At 32.6% G+C, this 17079-nt stretch overlaps 4 protein-coding genes and 1 pseudogene across 5 annotated transcripts; 2 read left to right on the forward strand and 3 right to left on the reverse strand.

Annotated features, from left to right (window-relative positions):
- Positions 1-168: 168 nt before the first annotated feature.
- Positions 169-2979, reverse strand: LOC106447471 (caffeoylshikimate esterase). Of its 2 annotated transcripts, XM_013889399.3 has the most exons (8): positions 2783-2979; positions 2630-2662; positions 2396-2522; positions 2158-2304; positions 1770-1900; positions 851-988; positions 669-767; positions 169-574 (listed from the first exon to the last, which is right to left on the reverse strand). In XM_013889399.3, the coding sequence occupies exons 1-8, from the start codon at positions 2783-2785 to the stop codon at positions 299-301; spliced, it is 954 nt and encodes a 317-aa protein (XP_013744853.1). In that variant the 5' UTR covers positions 2786-2979; the 3' UTR covers positions 169-298. The 2 variants fall into 2 exon arrangements, with proteins under 2 accessions (XP_013744853.1, XP_013744852.1); XM_013889398.3 differs by lacking the exon at positions 2783-2979 and having other exon boundaries at positions 2630-2668.
- A 2011-nt stretch (positions 2980-4990) lies between these two features.
- Positions 4991-7433, reverse strand: LOC106450277 (caffeoylshikimate esterase-like). The gene is made up of 8 exons (XM_013891928.3): positions 7293-7433; positions 7170-7202; positions 6958-7084; positions 6595-6741; positions 6213-6343; positions 5804-5941; positions 5592-5690; positions 4991-5414 (listed from the first exon to the last, which is right to left on the reverse strand). The coding sequence occupies exons 1-8, from the start codon at positions 7293-7295 to the stop codon at positions 5139-5141; spliced, it is 954 nt and encodes a 317-aa protein (XP_013747382.1). The 5' UTR covers positions 7296-7433; the 3' UTR covers positions 4991-5138.
- Positions 7434-8329: 896 nt separating this feature from the next.
- LOC106447472 (caffeoylshikimate esterase) lies at positions 8330-10685 on the reverse strand. Its single transcript, XM_013889400.3, has 7 exons — positions 10437-10685; positions 10205-10331; positions 9964-10110; positions 9745-9875; positions 9019-9156; positions 8834-8932; positions 8330-8725 (listed from the first exon to the last, which is right to left on the reverse strand). The coding sequence occupies exons 1-7, from the start codon at positions 10452-10454 to the stop codon at positions 8450-8452; spliced, it is 936 nt and encodes a 311-aa protein (XP_013744854.1). The 5' UTR covers positions 10455-10685; the 3' UTR covers positions 8330-8449.
- A 231-nt stretch (positions 10686-10916) lies between these two features.
- LOC106450279 lies at positions 10917-16484 on the forward strand (annotated as a pseudogene).
- LOC106450278 (60S ribosomal protein L35-2-like) lies at positions 11862-12425 on the forward strand. Its single transcript, XM_048778236.1, has 3 exons — positions 11862-11865; positions 11973-12083; positions 12199-12425. Exons 1-3 carry the CDS (start codon positions 11862-11864, stop codon positions 12423-12425), a joined length of 342 nt encoding a protein of 113 aa, XP_048634193.1.
- Positions 16485-17079: the final 595 nt, after the last annotated feature.

Consider the following 17079-nt stretch of genomic DNA (forward strand, 5'->3'; position numbering starts at 1 on the left):
GGTTTATATGATTGTTGGAGTCATTAGAATGGAGTTGTTGTTGCTGTTGATATGCTTTAGTTGAGCTTGTGTGACAACTAAAACATTGTTCTTGTATTTGAATTAAGTAATATTTTCTGCCTACAAGTCCACTTGAGCAAAGTATCTATTTTTGTATATTGGGAAACATAATTAATTAGGTTTATATATAAAGAATTAGAGACTGAGGAAGGACGCATAATGTAGTTTATAAATGTCACTGCACTTACAAAGGCATGTCACAGTGTCATAATCAACAACAATAGCATTTGAATCAGAGCTACTCTTTCAAAGTGAAACCATCTTCTTTACGTTTGAGCTCAGACTCAAACCCTCCGTTTCCATCAGAAGCTCTCTTGTCCAACCAACCAATGATGTCAGTAAAAACAATCTCGATGTTCTCTGGTGTCTCGCCATAGAGTAAACCATGCCACATCCCAGGATACAGTTTAAAAGTCTTGTCCGAACTCGACGCAACTTCATAGAATTGTCCGCTAACCGCTTTGTCCGTGACTTTATCATCTTCACCGTGCAATACCATGAACGGTAATGAAACCTATATTACAATTACATAACAAAATAAGCATAAACCGTGTCTTCCTACTTATAACATCTTAACTTTCTTCATCAACGAAAATTGTATATAATACCTCATCAAGCCTCTTCTCGAGGTCGGTGCTAATCCTCAGTAGCTCATTAGCAGTCTTCAAGCGTGGACGACCTTTGTAGCAGTAAGGGTTTTCTCTGACCTTTAATCATTTCACAATGTCATTACACATACGTTTTACGTATAACCTTTCTATATGGTTTCACTAAATAAAGGTGAAAAAACCTGTTTCCTGACTTCTGGCTGCTTAAAAGCAGTCTCAATGATATCCTGGCCAGGGATAATCTTCCACGTAGGAATGACTCCACTAAGTTTGGACAATACAGAAATTACCACAGGGTTTGGTTTCATTTCTTCTGCGATCTGTGACAAAACAAAAATAAGCGATCATTAGCGGTGGTTCTTTGTGTTTGTAACATTTAAGCACATAGCTACATACCATGACACATCGAAAACTAATTTAATCAGTAAACTAACATTATAATATTCTACATGCTGCATAGCTAGATGCAACGATTACAAATTGGATATCAACTCAAGATTTGTGTGCATGTGCTAATGTATGATATCTTCAGCAACTTAACTCTCTAATTATTGGACAAAACACTCCCTCATTATTGTAATCTTGCTTTAAGAGGTTGAGTTTCACACGCTTGTCTTAATAATATTAGATTAATATTTAATAATATTAGATTAATGTTAACCTAATAATTCAGCATCATGCACATCATCATGGCACGTCGAAAACTAACAATCAAGATTTTGCCATCTGCATATCTTTTGGTTTTGGGTGGGCAAAAAGTTGCACAACATCATAACAATACATTGTTTTAAAGATATGTTCAATTAACCTTGTAAAATACTTTTTAGCAAAAAAAAACCTTATAAAATACTCCATAAAGCAGGCTGGCTAGTGGCTACTATATGTGAATATATGTTACGTAAAATAGTGCAAATAAAGTCTTCAGAATAACTTCAATTCCCATAAATGATATATTTATTTGCATAATATATATGTGCCAAGCGAGCTTATGTTTATTTGTTCTCCTTTCTATATATTTAAGTTGACTAAATACATAGAAAATATATATGACCATATTTTTCCTAAAGAATAGATGCATGAGTTAATGAATAAAAATATTACCTTACACATAGGAGCAACCAAGACGGCCCCATCCCAAAACTCAGGCTTCTTTCTGTGTAACAACAAAAGCACAGCCCCACCCATTGATTCTCCTAACAAATATCTCATCTTACATTTGTTCTCTTCTCTCTCTAATTATTTCAACCACAAACAAAAAGACATCAAAATCATTTTCTGATAACGTGGGACGACAAAAAAGTTTTGTTTAAGATTCTTTCATCCAAAAACATCAACGCGAGAACGTTTTTTGTCCATCAAAATTATTGGGTACTTGATTTTCTCTGCCTACATTACCCCATAACTAGTGAATGGTAAATATAAAAAGTGGCTTTGACCGTGACTTCAAAAGATAAATGTTCATAAAATCAATATTACACTTTTAAGTTACCGCAAATGGATGTGTAGTGGGCAGAGACATCATCAACGAGATGGTCGAAGTTTGGGACATACGCACTAAGCCCATCAGATTTACCATGTCCTTCATAGTCCATCCCATACACCCCATATCCTGCATTCACAAGCCTTCTCGCAGTACCTAGTCCAATCATATTCATCACTAACATTAAATAAAAAAGTCTCGATGATATAATGATAACATATACATCATGAAGTGGGCTAATCTCAACTGTTCATGGTGATACTGCATTCCATTGCATATCCATGGCAGATGAAGATCAAAGACTTTGGCTCTTTATTTGCTGGTAACCACTTGCACGTGAATAACTTCATTCCTCGAGTATTCTTAATGAAACTCTGCATTTATAAAAAAAAAACCATCGTCATTTAAACCCCACATTCCTCTATCTATGTAGAGATAATACATAAATCTATTAGTATGTAACAACTAACATAACACATACCTCTTCGTACTTTATGTTCTCTGTTTCACTTGCCTGCATACAAAAACAAGGTAAACCGGAACTACATTACAAGAACAGCAAACTATAATGCATTTTCAGATGTGGTATGAAAGAGATATAGACCATAGAATATTAAACTTTAACGTCACTGACCATTTTCAAGAAGAGGTTGATCGAAATCTCTCTCTCTCTCTTTCTATCCTTTCAGTTTTGTTGGAGACAGAGATTGTTGTAACTTGTAAGGTCTGTTTATATTGAGCAGTTTTAAAGGAAGACGACTGTACGGTAATGCGACGCCGTTTTGGTTTGATAGTGACGAAATAACGGACTCCTTTCCTCTCTTCGTACTCCAACACGTTTTTTTGCTTCTTAAAAATAAAAAAAAAACTCTTTGAAAGTTTTTGTAAACAGCCCCCTCAACTTTCAAAATAGCACAATTAATACCTCAATTTTCTGTAAATTTCATAAATGTTTTCTTTTTCTTCAAATAATCCAGTAACCCCATGCCTCAATTTTTTTTTGTGGATAAGAAAAGTTAATGAAATATGGGTAAAGAATCTTGCGTGGTTTCGAGTTCCAGGAAAAGAGAGTTATGTTGTACAACTTCGACACATTTTTAGAGATTTTTGTCGGCTAAATCAAACTTATACGATCTACATGACATTATAATATGTTAACACTAACACATGCACTGTCGTTACTCTAACCGTTATTTTTATCTTTACGATTACGAATAATGTTATTTGTTATCTCTGAATAATAAAATTTTAAACGGATGAAGATGATCATAATCAACAAGTTAACCATAAAAATGGGAGATCTACAACAGTAACACATGCGATTAGTTCCGGAAACTAAAGCATACAAAACTTCTAAAACTCTGATCTACTATTTCTACTATTTACGTATCATTAAATTAAAAACTTTGATTCTAAATTTAGATATAAAATCCGTTTGTTAACTACTTAGTACAATGAGAGAAGTTTAGATTTGTATGTTCAATATTGCAAAGTTTTACGCCAATGAATATTTTTCTTTTTGATACAGCATTTCAACATGTCATATCACTGCAATAAATAGATATGCAGCAGCCTTTGATGAATGGAGGTTAATTTAGTTTTTACTCTGTCGTATGTAGAAAGTGTTGATCGAGATTTAAGCGACGACTGAAAAAAAAAAAAAAACTCAAAATTGTGGTCGGTTTTTCATTTAGGAACTCTCGATCGAACCATTAAACGTGCCTACGTTTTAGTAGACCATGTGTTTACTATAAAATACACACTGTTTAAAAAATCCATGTGATGTTATAGTTATACTAAACAAAGTGTTTTTTGGTAAAATGTTAAGCTTATACTAAACAAAGTTATTTTCAAGAATCTTCTTCAACTATGTGTTTTTGATTGACAATTTTTCCTATTGTATGTCGTATGTATAATGTATTGCGTAGTCGTTTTAGTGGCAGAAGTTGTAAAAGGTCGAAAACCTCTGAATTTGATTATAATGCATAAGTTGACTTAGCTCTTACGTTAAAGGTGAACTATTATTAAATACGTCTACTGTTAATACTTTAAATCTTAACAATGGGGACCAAGAAAGATATGCCCCCGATAGCAAACGATGGAATTCTTTATAAAAAAGAAATCATTACAGAGTTTTCTACAACTTGAAGTATGATGTATTTTATATTATTAGACGATACAGATCGTGTTTACCAATGATTATGATCATGTCAAATTAAATCACCTCAGTAGATGTTAGGATATTTCCTCAATTATTATGAGACAGGATTATGTTGATAATTAACATGATATTCAGAGCTAAATCATTGGTTGATATGATCAATAATCTTTTTTTTTTTTTGAGAAAGGGCTTTATGAGATCAATAATCTTCCTCTTTCACAAACGCCCAACAATTTTTAATGGAACCTAAAGTTCTCTTTTATTTTTATTCATATGTTCATAAACACAATAAAAAAATATTTCAAACTGAAACGGTATAAATTTTTTTTTTAAAAATCTTATATAAATATATGATCCCAAAATATCATAAATTAATAATTAATTTCTATAAATTATATAATAATAATAAGCATTATATTAATATATATTTTCAGAAAAGTTTTTTTTTTCTAATTATTGGTTATTATTTAAATGTTATTTGTAGATCGTTGTATATAAAATGCATTTACATATTAGGATACATATTTTTAACACACCAAAAATCTCAAAAATTTAATAAAAAGTTTTTTTTAATATAAATTTTAATCAAAATATCACATTTTCATATTCTTCTTATTTGAAACAAAAAAAAATTTATGAACTTTTAAATAATTTTTTTTATAATTTAAAAAATCAATAAAATATTACAATTTCAACATTATTAATTTATAGAGTTTTTATTGCATGTATATACACAATAGCAGCACAAAAAAAAATCAAAATGCAAAACACCACTTCACCACAACAATTTCATGTGTCAAGTCAAACACTATTGTAGTAAGTTAAAGGACTATTCCTTCAAATGAAAACCATCATTGTTATGTTTAAGCTCCGACTCAAACCTGTCATTTCCATGTTCAGTTCTTTTTTCCAACCATCCGATAACGTCAGCAAAGACAATCTCAATGTTCTCTTGTGTCTCGCCATTGAGCAAACCGTGCCACATCCCAGAGTACAACTTTAAGGTCTTGTCCGAACTCACCGCAACCCTGTATAGTTCTTGGCTCACTGCTTTATCTGTTACTTTATCATCATCTCCGTGCAATACCATAAACGGTAATAAAACCTATAATCATTATATGCATTAGTTGTAAGTAATTATAACCAAACTGATACTTATCCAGTTTTCTTTATAAAAACTATACTCTATTACAATTTATACCACTAATATATTACTCTTTGAGCCTAATCTGAGTATCAATGCATTAAGAGAATCTTGAATATATGGACAATTTATAAATACCTCTTGAAGTCTCTTCTCCAAGTCGATGCTGATCCGTAAGAGCTCATACGCAGTTTTCAAGCGTGGTCTTCCTTTGTAACATAAAGGATTTTCTCTAACCTTAAATCATACCATGTTGAACAAAATTCAAATCAAGCATTTTAATCAGTTTCCTTTCTTACAGAGCTTTTATATACTATTTACTTTGGTTACAATGATATATATAAACATACCTGTTTTCTGATTTCTGGCTCTTTATATGAAATATCAATGATATCTTGAGTAGGAATGATTTTCCATTTGGGTATAACCGAAATAAGCTTCGTTAATATCGAAATAACAAAAGGACTTGGCTTCATTTCTTCTGCAATCTGTGAAAAATATGTATATACCACATTCATACAATTTCATTTAATTTATATGCATTTAACTTGCATCAATCTACAACTACATACATGAAAATCAATTAAAGAAAAACTATACTTTTAAGAATCTAGTCACTTGGATCAATATGTATGATTATTTCACATACTTTAATGGAAAGGTATCTAATAATATATATATATATAAATTTGGTCCATAATGCCGACCAATAATAAGAGGCAACTAAAAGATACAAAAAGATGAGTAATAGTGAAATACCTTACACATTGGAGCGACCAAGAGAGCTCCATCCCAAAACTCAGGTTTCTTCCTGCTTAGCAACAAAACCACTGCTCCTCCCATTGACTCTCCTAACATAAACCTCATCTTCCCTTTGTTCTCTTCCCTCTCTATTTAATTTTTACAATCCAAAGAAATTTAAATCTCAAATTAGTTCTTAAATTTATCTGATAATATCAAATAAATAAATTTAAAAAACCTTCAAGTTATTCATCATAAGTTGCTTCCTTATATCATCGCACGTTCAACGGAGAATAATTCAAATCGAATACACGTATATAGTTTTATTTATTACAACCTTTTTGTCACTCAAAAATATGAATCAATAAATTGGCTTTTATTTTCAGAAAGTCAATGTTACCGCAAATAGTTGTATAGTGAGTTGAGACATCATCAACGAGGTGGTCAAAGTTTGGGATATAACCGCTAAGGCCATCGGATTTGCCATGTCCTTCATAATCCATTCCATATACCCCAAATCCAGCCTTCACAAGCCTCCTCGCAGTACCTGATCCAATCATATTGATCTCGAAAACATAAATACAGTTTCCATATAAGGTTTTTTGTAACGAAGAACTTTTGAACCTTAACTCGGAATGTTTTTGGACAAGAGACTAGAGAATGGTATATATTAGTCGTCTCTCGTGGATGGTAAACGCTTTATTTTTTTATGAAAACATATCTAGTTATCTACATATACAAAAAGGAAAAGGTTGATCTCAACTGTTCATGGTGATGCTGCATTCCATGCCGTATCCATGGCAAAAGAAAACTATAGCCCTTGGCTCTTGGTCTGTTGGTAGCCATTTGCACGTGAACAACTTCAAACCTCGACTGCTCCTTATGAAATTCTACATATATGTAATAATATATATATAATCAACAATCAATCATCAGATTTATCTATCTATATGTTCTCAATCAATCATCAGACACCTCTTCGTACTTGACGTCGTCTGTCTCACTCGCCTGCACACCAAAACCAAATCAGTAGAATTAGAGATGAAAGAACAAGACACTTTCAGATAGAAGAAACAAGAGATTGTTAAATCAACTGACCATAACGTAAAAAAAGATGAATTTGATTCTCTTGTTTTCTCCTTTTTTTTTCTTGGAGTCAAGAATTGAGAAAAGGTAAATGGAAGAAATATAGAGCTCTGCTTCCTCGTCTGACTATAACAACGTCCCTTCCTTTTGTTTTATATCTCACCCCTTCAACGTTCAAAATAATACAAAAATACCCCCAATTTTTGTAAAAAATTAAATAATTCCTTACACTTTCGAAGACCACCCTAACGTTTTATTGGTTAACATATTGCAAAGAGAAATAAGGAAAAGCTCCTGAATTTTTTTGTCGTAATTACTGTTCTCTAATGAGGCATTTTCTTCAATCCTCAGTTGATTATTGTGTGTGAATTTAGCTATCGTTTTAACTAGAGGCTGATGATCATATTTCGTAAACAATAAAACTCTTTGTCTAGATTAAGATACTCTGAGTTAGTGAATAATGCTTGTTATCAAGAAAAAAGGATATCACTAACATAGTTTGACTTTTGATTATAGTACTTAGAGAATAGCCATTACATTAAGATGAATAAATGATCGCTCCTTTGCCGAAAAGTCGTACTTACCTAACAATGTACTTAACCTACACAAATCCTCGTAATATTAACGGTGTTTAGTTTTTACTTATACCATTAGCGGAGTTTGATCACTGTCTGCCCCAAATTGTTAATTATATAGTGTTTCTTTTTGAAATTAATGTCCCTACTAGTCATGATGTCTAACGAATTATTTCTGACTTTAGTAAATACGTCTTAAAACACTTTAGAGCCAAAAATATTTGAAAATGGCAAACTTATTTTTAATTGTTAGAGACTTCTTAAATTTTGCATATGGTTTTAAAGCCACGGCGTTGAATTTCTTCTATACATTTACATATTGTGTTTTCAGCACAAAAGTCACTAAAACTGATTAATTGTATGCATATAACAAAAATCTGAATTATCATCTAGATTCAACTGTGTTATCTACAAATATGTCTGGTTGAGGTTTTGTTAACAAGTTTTTATGCTGTATACTTGTGAGATTTTCAGTAAATATGAAATGCTTCGCCTTATTTAGCAAGTATCTCTGCACAGATAGGATGTTTCTTTTTTAGGAGCAAATTACATATACGGAATATATAACATAAGTCACCATGTATTACTCAGTACTTATTTATGCTTCAACACTCCATCATGCTTATGTTTTAACTCGCTCTCTAATCGTCCGTTAGATTCAGAGGTTCTATCCACCAGCCACTTTATGACATCAGTAAATACGATTTCTGAATTTTCAGGAGTTTCTCCATACAATAAAGCATGCCACATGTTAGGGTAAAGCTTGACTGTTTTGTCCGAGCTTGAAGCCACTTCATATAGCATTTTGCTGACGCTTTTGTCCGTCACTTTATCATCTTCTCCGTGAAGAACAATGAAAGGAATCGATACCTAGTTCAAAAGCGATAGTCAAGTAATTAATTATCAAAAAAAAAAGTTCTGATGTATTGTAACCATTACTAAATGCATATGTCCATAATAACTAAAGAAAATTATAACCTCCTGAAGATTCTTCTCGAGATCCAAGCTAACCAGCAAAAGTTGGTAGGCGGTATTTAGGCGAGGCCGGCCTTTGTAGCAAAATTCGTTCTCCCTCACCTGTAAAAATCAATAAGAATCATACGTATAAGTAATATCAAGATTTATAGTAAAATTTGGCTTCTTAGATCATCATAATCAATCACCTGAGTTCTGATGTGGGGTTCTTTAATCGCAATGTCAAGAATATCACTGCCTGGAACTATTTTCCACGTTGGAATAAACGAGCAAAGCTTTATGAGAATTGAGATCACTACTGGATGTGGCTTTACCTCTTCAGCTAACTGTACATAAAAACCTTTATACTTAAATTATAGTAACAATTATTGACAATAAGGAATACCGTAGCAAGTAGCGGAGTAGGTGGATTACAAACTAGGAGATAAGATATAGGAAGGTGATCTCGCTATTTCAAGGATATTTATTGCTAATCCAATAATCAGACTAGATTGTTGAAAGTTTGTGGTTTATGCTTACTTTAGGAATCAATATCAATTTTATACACAATCGTTAAAGCATCATTCAGAACTTAATGAAACAAGAAAACAAGAAAATAAATTGGCGTTTTTATATCGTCTGAAGTACAATTTTCGTCACATCATTATCAAGAAAACAACCTTTTCTTAGTAACAACTTCGAAGGTTATTATTTTCTAAAATATGATTACTAACAAAAACAAACAATTACCATTTTTGTAACAACTTTGTTTTACCTTTTAATTATTTTATTACTTTTTAGTAACAACTTCTAAAGATACTATTTTATCATAAAAAAATGATCACTAACAAAAACCAATTATTATGAAGAAACAACTGAAAATAAAAGATAACACTAAGAAACAAAATGAAAGGGAGTATAGGATAATCACAAACCTTACACATGGGTGCGACTAAAACGGCACCGTCCCAAAAATCAGGCTTCTTTCTAGCTAAGAGCAACACAACTGCTCCTCCCATGGATTCTCCAAGTAGAAACCTCATCTTCCCTTTATTCTCTTCTTTCTCTTCAATTCAATCAAATCATTTCTTTTTCTTTCACTAAGTTAATGAAAACTTAACAAATAATTAAGGCATTTTTTGTAGAAAAATTACCACAAATTGTAGAGTAATGAATAGAGACATCATCAACGAGATCATCAAAGTTACTAATGTAACCACTTAGTCCCTCGGATTTACCGTGTCCTTCATAGTCCATTCCATAGACTGCAAAACCGGCCTTGGCTAACCTCGTCGCTGTACCTGATTATTCCCATTTAATTATTAGTTATGTGATAGTAAATATCTAAATTCGATATGACATAACAAAAAAAAATTGATAATAAGAAGGCGAAACTGTTCATAGTGATGCTAGTCTCCGCAGCGTAGCCATGGCACAAGAAGAGCAAGGCCTTTGGTTCTTGCTCGACCGGTTTCCATACACAAGTGAACAACTTCATGCCTCGTGAGTTCAACACAAAATTCTGCAAAACAAGGAAAGAAAACAAATAAATTGGACATTCAATCCATTTTCTACTGTTATTTATATATATAGCTCTATATGAATTAGGAAACTTATGGACTCTAACCTCTTCATACATAACCATGATGCTCTGTTTTTATACAAAGATTATGATATTTTGTTTGTTTTTAAGAGCGTATGCTGAAAACGAAGAGAGAGAGTGGTGTCCAATTTATAGAGAAGAGTCGAGAGGAATCAAGTGTAACTTCAAATAAATTTTAAAAAATTAAAAAGAGGAATCAAGTGAGCCAGAAAATAGGGAAGCCGCGTAGAGACGCTGCGTTATGAAAATATTTAGAACGTTTAAACGTGTCAAGTCTTCGTGGGATTTTTTCGTTATAGATGACGTTAAAAGAGACTTTTGAATTATAACATTTTTTTCTTCTTCAATGAATGCGTTAGTGGTTAGTGCTTGACCGGTGAAGTTTTGTTTCTTTTCATTTGACAAAATGGCAAATACTCCGATTGAGTAATTATTCAGTTGACATGCCATTATCAACTTGTCTTTTAAGTTTTTAATGTAAGGAATGGATATACATGTATTTATATGTCTTGTGTAAACTTTTGTATGTATCATCCTATTTATTAGAGGTAATTGTCATAACCCTACTCATAATTACAATTTTGAATTTTCTATCTCATTATTTATAACGATGGCGTCTTCAATTAGAAATTATTTTAAGTTTAATATTTCATTCAATCTGATTCAATGTGTCAAGAAAAGAAGAAAAAATCAGTCCAGTTAGATTTGATCTCAACCGTGTATGTAAACCAACCACCCAAATACATGCAAGTACTGTAGCCTATAGCTAAGTTTTATCTTTCTATGATTAGTTCTTTCCAATAATTGTTTGTGAGATATAAAATACAAGATATATAAAAAGAAACTTGCATTAAATCCTTCTAGGTTAAGACTTTAATTTTAAAATTAATTAATATTCGTCTACCAGTGGCTCAATCATGTTTATTATTTATTTGAGTGGAATACCACACATGATTCATGAATGGTGAATATTTATATATAGCTGTAGGGTTAGCATATATCAGTTGTTACTTTAGCGAGTTAACCGACAAAAACATGTGAAGAGTATCAAATGGTAGTTCTAACATCGCTAGTTCAATCTAATTTAGGAGTAATGATTTTCTTTTAAAACGCAGTTGTTGGTCGTAAAAACCACAAATACGCTAGTATCCAAATTCTTCTAAAAATGTAAAGAAAGAAATACACTTCTACCAAAAAGTTGGTGTCATCTAACTTAAGAAACAAAGAATAGCACAGTTTATAAATGTTTAAGAAAATAGGGTTCCATATTCCCCAGTTACATGACTTGTGAAAAATATTAGAACTTGGCCCATATATTATCAAAACTGGCCCATTAACAATGCCCATACTGAAAGCCCAACTAAACATAAATCCTAAAATCCGATACAAGTCCCAAGCCATCATCGTCTTCATCTCTGACAACACCATGCATACCAAGGAGGAGACGCAATGGGTGAGAGAGCCAACCTCAAACTCTGAAACTTTTCAACCGCAACAGCGTTCCATCTTCTCTTTCTTTACGTTCGGACCTTTGACATTGTTGTTTTGTAATGTGAACAGCGAGACTCAAGGTTCATGAGCTGAGGGAGAAATCAAAAACTGACCTTTCGGCTCAGCTGCAGGACTTCAAGGCGGAGCTAACTCTTCTTCGCGTCGCCAAGGTCACTGGAGGCGCTCCAAACAAGCTCTCAAAGATGTAAGTCTCTCTAATATAGCTTAACGCTTCAATTCTTGATCCGTTCCGACAGTGACTGATCTTAGTTTGTGTTTGTGTTTTTAAAGTAAGGTGGTGAGGAAGTCATAGCTCAGGTGTTGACCGTGATATCACAGAAGCAGAAGCTTGCTCTGAGAGAGGCGTACAAGACGAAGAAGTTTTTGCCTCTTGATCTTCGTCCCAAGAAGACTAGAGCTATCAGGAGGAGACTCACCAAGCATCAGGCGTCGCTCAAGACAGAGAAGGAGAAGAAGAAAGAAATGTACTTTCCAATTAGAAAGTACGCTATTAAGGTGTAATCTTTTATTAATCACATCATTTAAACATTCCTTAAACTCATCTTATTGAAAGATTATTATTCACAAACGCGTTATATTTATTTTAACAAAACGTTCAAGTGAATTATGAAAAATGTACATGTGAGCTGAGATTATAAAGTAACTATGTTGTATATAGTCTCAAAACTCAAACATCGATTATAATTTTTTTTGCTTCTTAAGCTAAACATCATCTTATAAAATTATCTGTGAGAAAGAGACAAATGTTGAGAAATTTTGACTTTGGAATAACTTGTCCTAGTCTCCTAGAGCCACGATTTTGACTTTTGGAGGATCAATGCAGCCAATTTGTTTTCATGTTATGATTATCTCATTGTTCATTTTAATTCAAACAACTAGTACTCGGTTGACAGAACCAAAGTAACTTTAAAATAACATCATAACCGATTCTTCAATCTCTCTACCTAACCACCTCTAAATCTCTAACCGGATTGTTATAAGTTTTGTGTTGTTAACTTGCTATATGTCGAACAGCTTATTGCTGGTCTAGATTTGCTTTGTCAGCTCTGATGCAGACCGTCATCTATAAGCCGTTGACTTTGTTAAGCAAATTATCTTCTTATTTTTTTTCATTAATTCAACTCGTGTATGTATTTGTATTTTTGTATATTATAAGGCATGTAAAATACATAACATGAGAGAGATCACGCGTATCTTTGTTCGGCTAGTCAAAGAAATAGGTTAATAGGCTTATATAGTGAACAAACAATGATCTGAAAGTGATAAAAATATATGTTATATCTTTGGTTTCAGTATTTACAATTGAATTATATAAGTCGTAGTTTCACATTCATACTAACCTCTCAACTTGTCTGTATCTTATGGATTCATAACACAAAAACTAACAATAAGTATGTAGTTTCATAGATTTACATAATGAAGTTTTAAATAGGTACCGTCATAAATTAAAATTGATAAGTCTTTGAATGTAAACACAACTCTAATAAAAACAATATAAAAGCCGTGGAATTAATTAACGAAGATAAAACCATATATTAGAAAACTCATAGTCGACAATGTGAAATCTTCAAAAGTCTCATTGTTCTCACCTCAAAACTAAAGTTGACTTTGTCACCAAATCCTATATTTTAACAAGGTATCACATAAAACACACCCCTTATATTTGTATTAAGTAATCCAAAATTTGCTAAGTCAAAAGACTCAAATTCACTACCTATAGGCTATATGCATCCATCTAACTAAAGACTTGATGAGATATTTGTATTAAGTAATACAGAATGATATAAGAAACAAAAAAAAACTACAATATTTTGTCAATTTACTTGTATTTACCTAGAGAATTATACCATTATACTTTTAATTATTCGTTCAAATATAGTATTAAGTAATAGAAATGTTTGGTTTGGTCTTTGGTTACAATCAAAACATTGAGAAACCATCTCTCTCTCTCTATAAAATGTTCATTGACCTTACAAAGACAATGAATAGAGTATCACCCAAGTAACTCTCATCAATGGCAAAACAAGCCAAGTGTGTTTCTTTCTCTACCACTTCTCCTAAATCAATCCTGTCTTCTCTTTCTTCATCCACTTCTTTCTCACAATCCCCTATCAACCAGACTTTTTCTCTGTCCATGGTGGAGGAAACCTTGGATTCCACGGAACCAATCATCAAGAAATGGGATCCAAACACAAAGACCATCTCTCTGTTCAGACACAGCAGAAAACAAGCCAAAGAGTTCATCATATGCGTCCGTGACTTACGCAGAGCCATGCACTTTCTTGTCTCTCAACACTCTCAATCTCCCAACCTTGTTCTTACACATAGCCTGATGGAGATTGCTATGTCCAGGCTTGAAAAAGAGTTCTTCATGATACTATCTTCCAACCTAGACCAGCTTGATCCTGAATCAGTCTCTGGTCACTCCTCAATATCTAGCTATTCAGAGTTTGAATATGTTATGCAATCTGATGATGAGATGGAGAAGGCTAGTGAATCCATCGCTGAGGTTGAGAAAGCTTCAGCTCTGGTGATGTATGACTTAAAGGTCATAGCAGAGACTATGATCAGCTGTGGTTATGGTAAAGAGTGCATAAAGAGTTATAAGATGATCAGAAAGTCAATAGTTGATTAAGGGCTACACTTACTTGGGATCCAAAAGTGCAAGATCTCCTTGTTTAACAGAACTGATTGGAGCGTGCTTGAGCCTATGATCAAGAACTGGATCAAAGCTGCAAAGATTGGAGTCACAACACTCTTCAAAGGAGAGAAACTTCTCTGTGATCATGTCTTCTCTTCTTCCACTACAATAAGAGACTCTTGCTTCTATGAGATAGCTAACGAATCAGGGCTCAATCTCTTTAGTCTACCTGAGCTCGTCGTCAACAAGGAGAAGAAACCACCACCTGAGAGGATCTTCAAGCTCATGGATCTCTATGCAGCTATCTCTGAACTCAGGCCAGAGATAGAGCTGATCTTCAACTTTGATTCAGTTGCTTCTGTCAAGACATTGGCTATTTCATCACTCAAGAAACTCAAGAACTCAATCCACACGTGTCTCACCGAGTTTGAGTTGAAAATACAAAAGGATTCTTCTAAAGCACTTACTCCTGGAGGAGGGATTCACAGGCTGACTCGAACAACAATGAGTTTTATATCATCATTGTCTGGATACAGCCGTGTCTTGTCTGAGATCCTTGCGGAACACGCTATCAAGAGAAACACTCGTTTTCTTGAATCTTACTTCACGGCTCCAATCTTGGAAGATGAACACATCAACCACCATGCAACCTCGGTCCATATAGCTTGGCTCATACTGGTTCTCTTATGCAAACTAGACATTAAAGCAGAGAGTTACAAGGATGTGTCTCTCTCTTACCTCTTCCTAGTCAACAACATTCGGTTAGTGGTTGATACCGTTCGTTCAACTCATCACCTCAGGAACCTTTTAGGAGACGACTGGCTCACCAAGCACGAAGCAAAACTCAGAAGCTACACTACAAACTACGAGAACGCAGCATGGGCCAAAGTTTACCAAACCGTACCGGTGAGAACCAGTACCACACTATCACCAGACCAGGCCAAAACACATTTCAAGAGGTTTCACGTGGCATTCGAAGAAGCGTACATGAAACAATCATCATGTGTTATACTTGATGCGAAACTGAGAGACGAGTTTAAGGTTTCTATAGCAAGGAAACTCGTACCGGAGTACAAAGAGTTTTACCAAAAGTACTTGCCAATGCTTAGAGAGGAGATAAACATAGAGATGCTGGTGAGGTTTAAACCTGATAACTTGGAGAACTATCTCTCACATCTTTTCCATGGAACACCAATGCTTAGTGACTCTTCTTCTTCTGCTTCTTCTTCTTCCATGTGTATCTCACTTGGATATGGATGAAAAATTCACAGAGCATTGTCTAGCATATTCACTCAAAAATGGATGTAAAATTTCAGTTTTGTATAATCATACCGGATTTTCTAGTGTCATGAAAACCGGTCGGACCGGGTGAGTCTTTGGTTTGATTATAAATTATCGTTTAATTCCCTACCCGAGATGCAAACAAATTTTAATATTTTACAATCATCCCTCAAGGCATTGGAATAAAATAAACACAAGATAATATACTCAAAACCGCATACTATGTAATTCATATAGGTGTTTCAAAAAAAAAGAAGTAATTCATATATATTTTTATAATATCATTCATATATGAGGGAGATGACATTTGAAAATGGGGCAAGTAAACCCTGGAATCAAGTAATATGTCTGAAACATGCTACAATGGGATGTGACCTTGCCGATACATAAATAAAAGAGTTCCACACTATCTTACAAATTAAACATCTATACAGAAAACGATAAATACGTAATATAAAAAATTATGCTATGAAGCGTATTGAAAATTTGTGTTTGGTGAATAAAATCAAAATTATTATAATATGTTGATTCTTAAAAATCCAAATACTATACTACTAGGTGTTTTGCCCGCACATGCGAACCTATTTTTTTGTGAACATTTATTAGTTTATGTTTTATTAATTCAAAAATCAAAATGATAATTTTTTTTTATATTTTTTAAAAAATTAAATCAAACATCAAATTATTTATATATGACAAATATTTTATTTATTCAAATGCTTTTTTATTTATATTTAATTATAAATAATTTCATATTTTAATTTTCAATTTTTATAATAGAAAAATATTATTTCAAGGTAACAATATAATATATAAGATAACAACACAATATAATAAGAATTATCTTATTATAATATATATAGGAATTATCTTTTTATTTTTAAATATATTTTTGATTTTGGATAATTCTTAGTTTTAATCACTTATATTATTAAAAAATCAAATTCGTTTTTATTTTTTATTAATTTATATATTTAATTTATTAAGGGTATCATTGATATTAACCACTCTAACTTTTAACGTAGGAGCTCCGTAGTTAAAAATTACTTCGCAAATAATAGCAATTTTTATAATAGAAAAATATTATTTCAAGGTAACAATACAATATATAAGATAACAACACAATATATTAAGAATTATCTTATTATAATATATATATAAATTATCTTTTTATTTTTAAATATATTTTTGATTTTGGATAATTCTTAGTTTTAATCACTTATATTATTAAAA

Source organism: Brassica napus, chromosome A4, assembly GCF_020379485.1.
Source record: "Brassica napus cultivar Da-Ae chromosome A4, Da-Ae, whole genome shotgun sequence".
NCBI lineage: Eukaryota > Viridiplantae > Streptophyta > Magnoliopsida > Brassicales > Brassicaceae > Brassica > Brassica napus.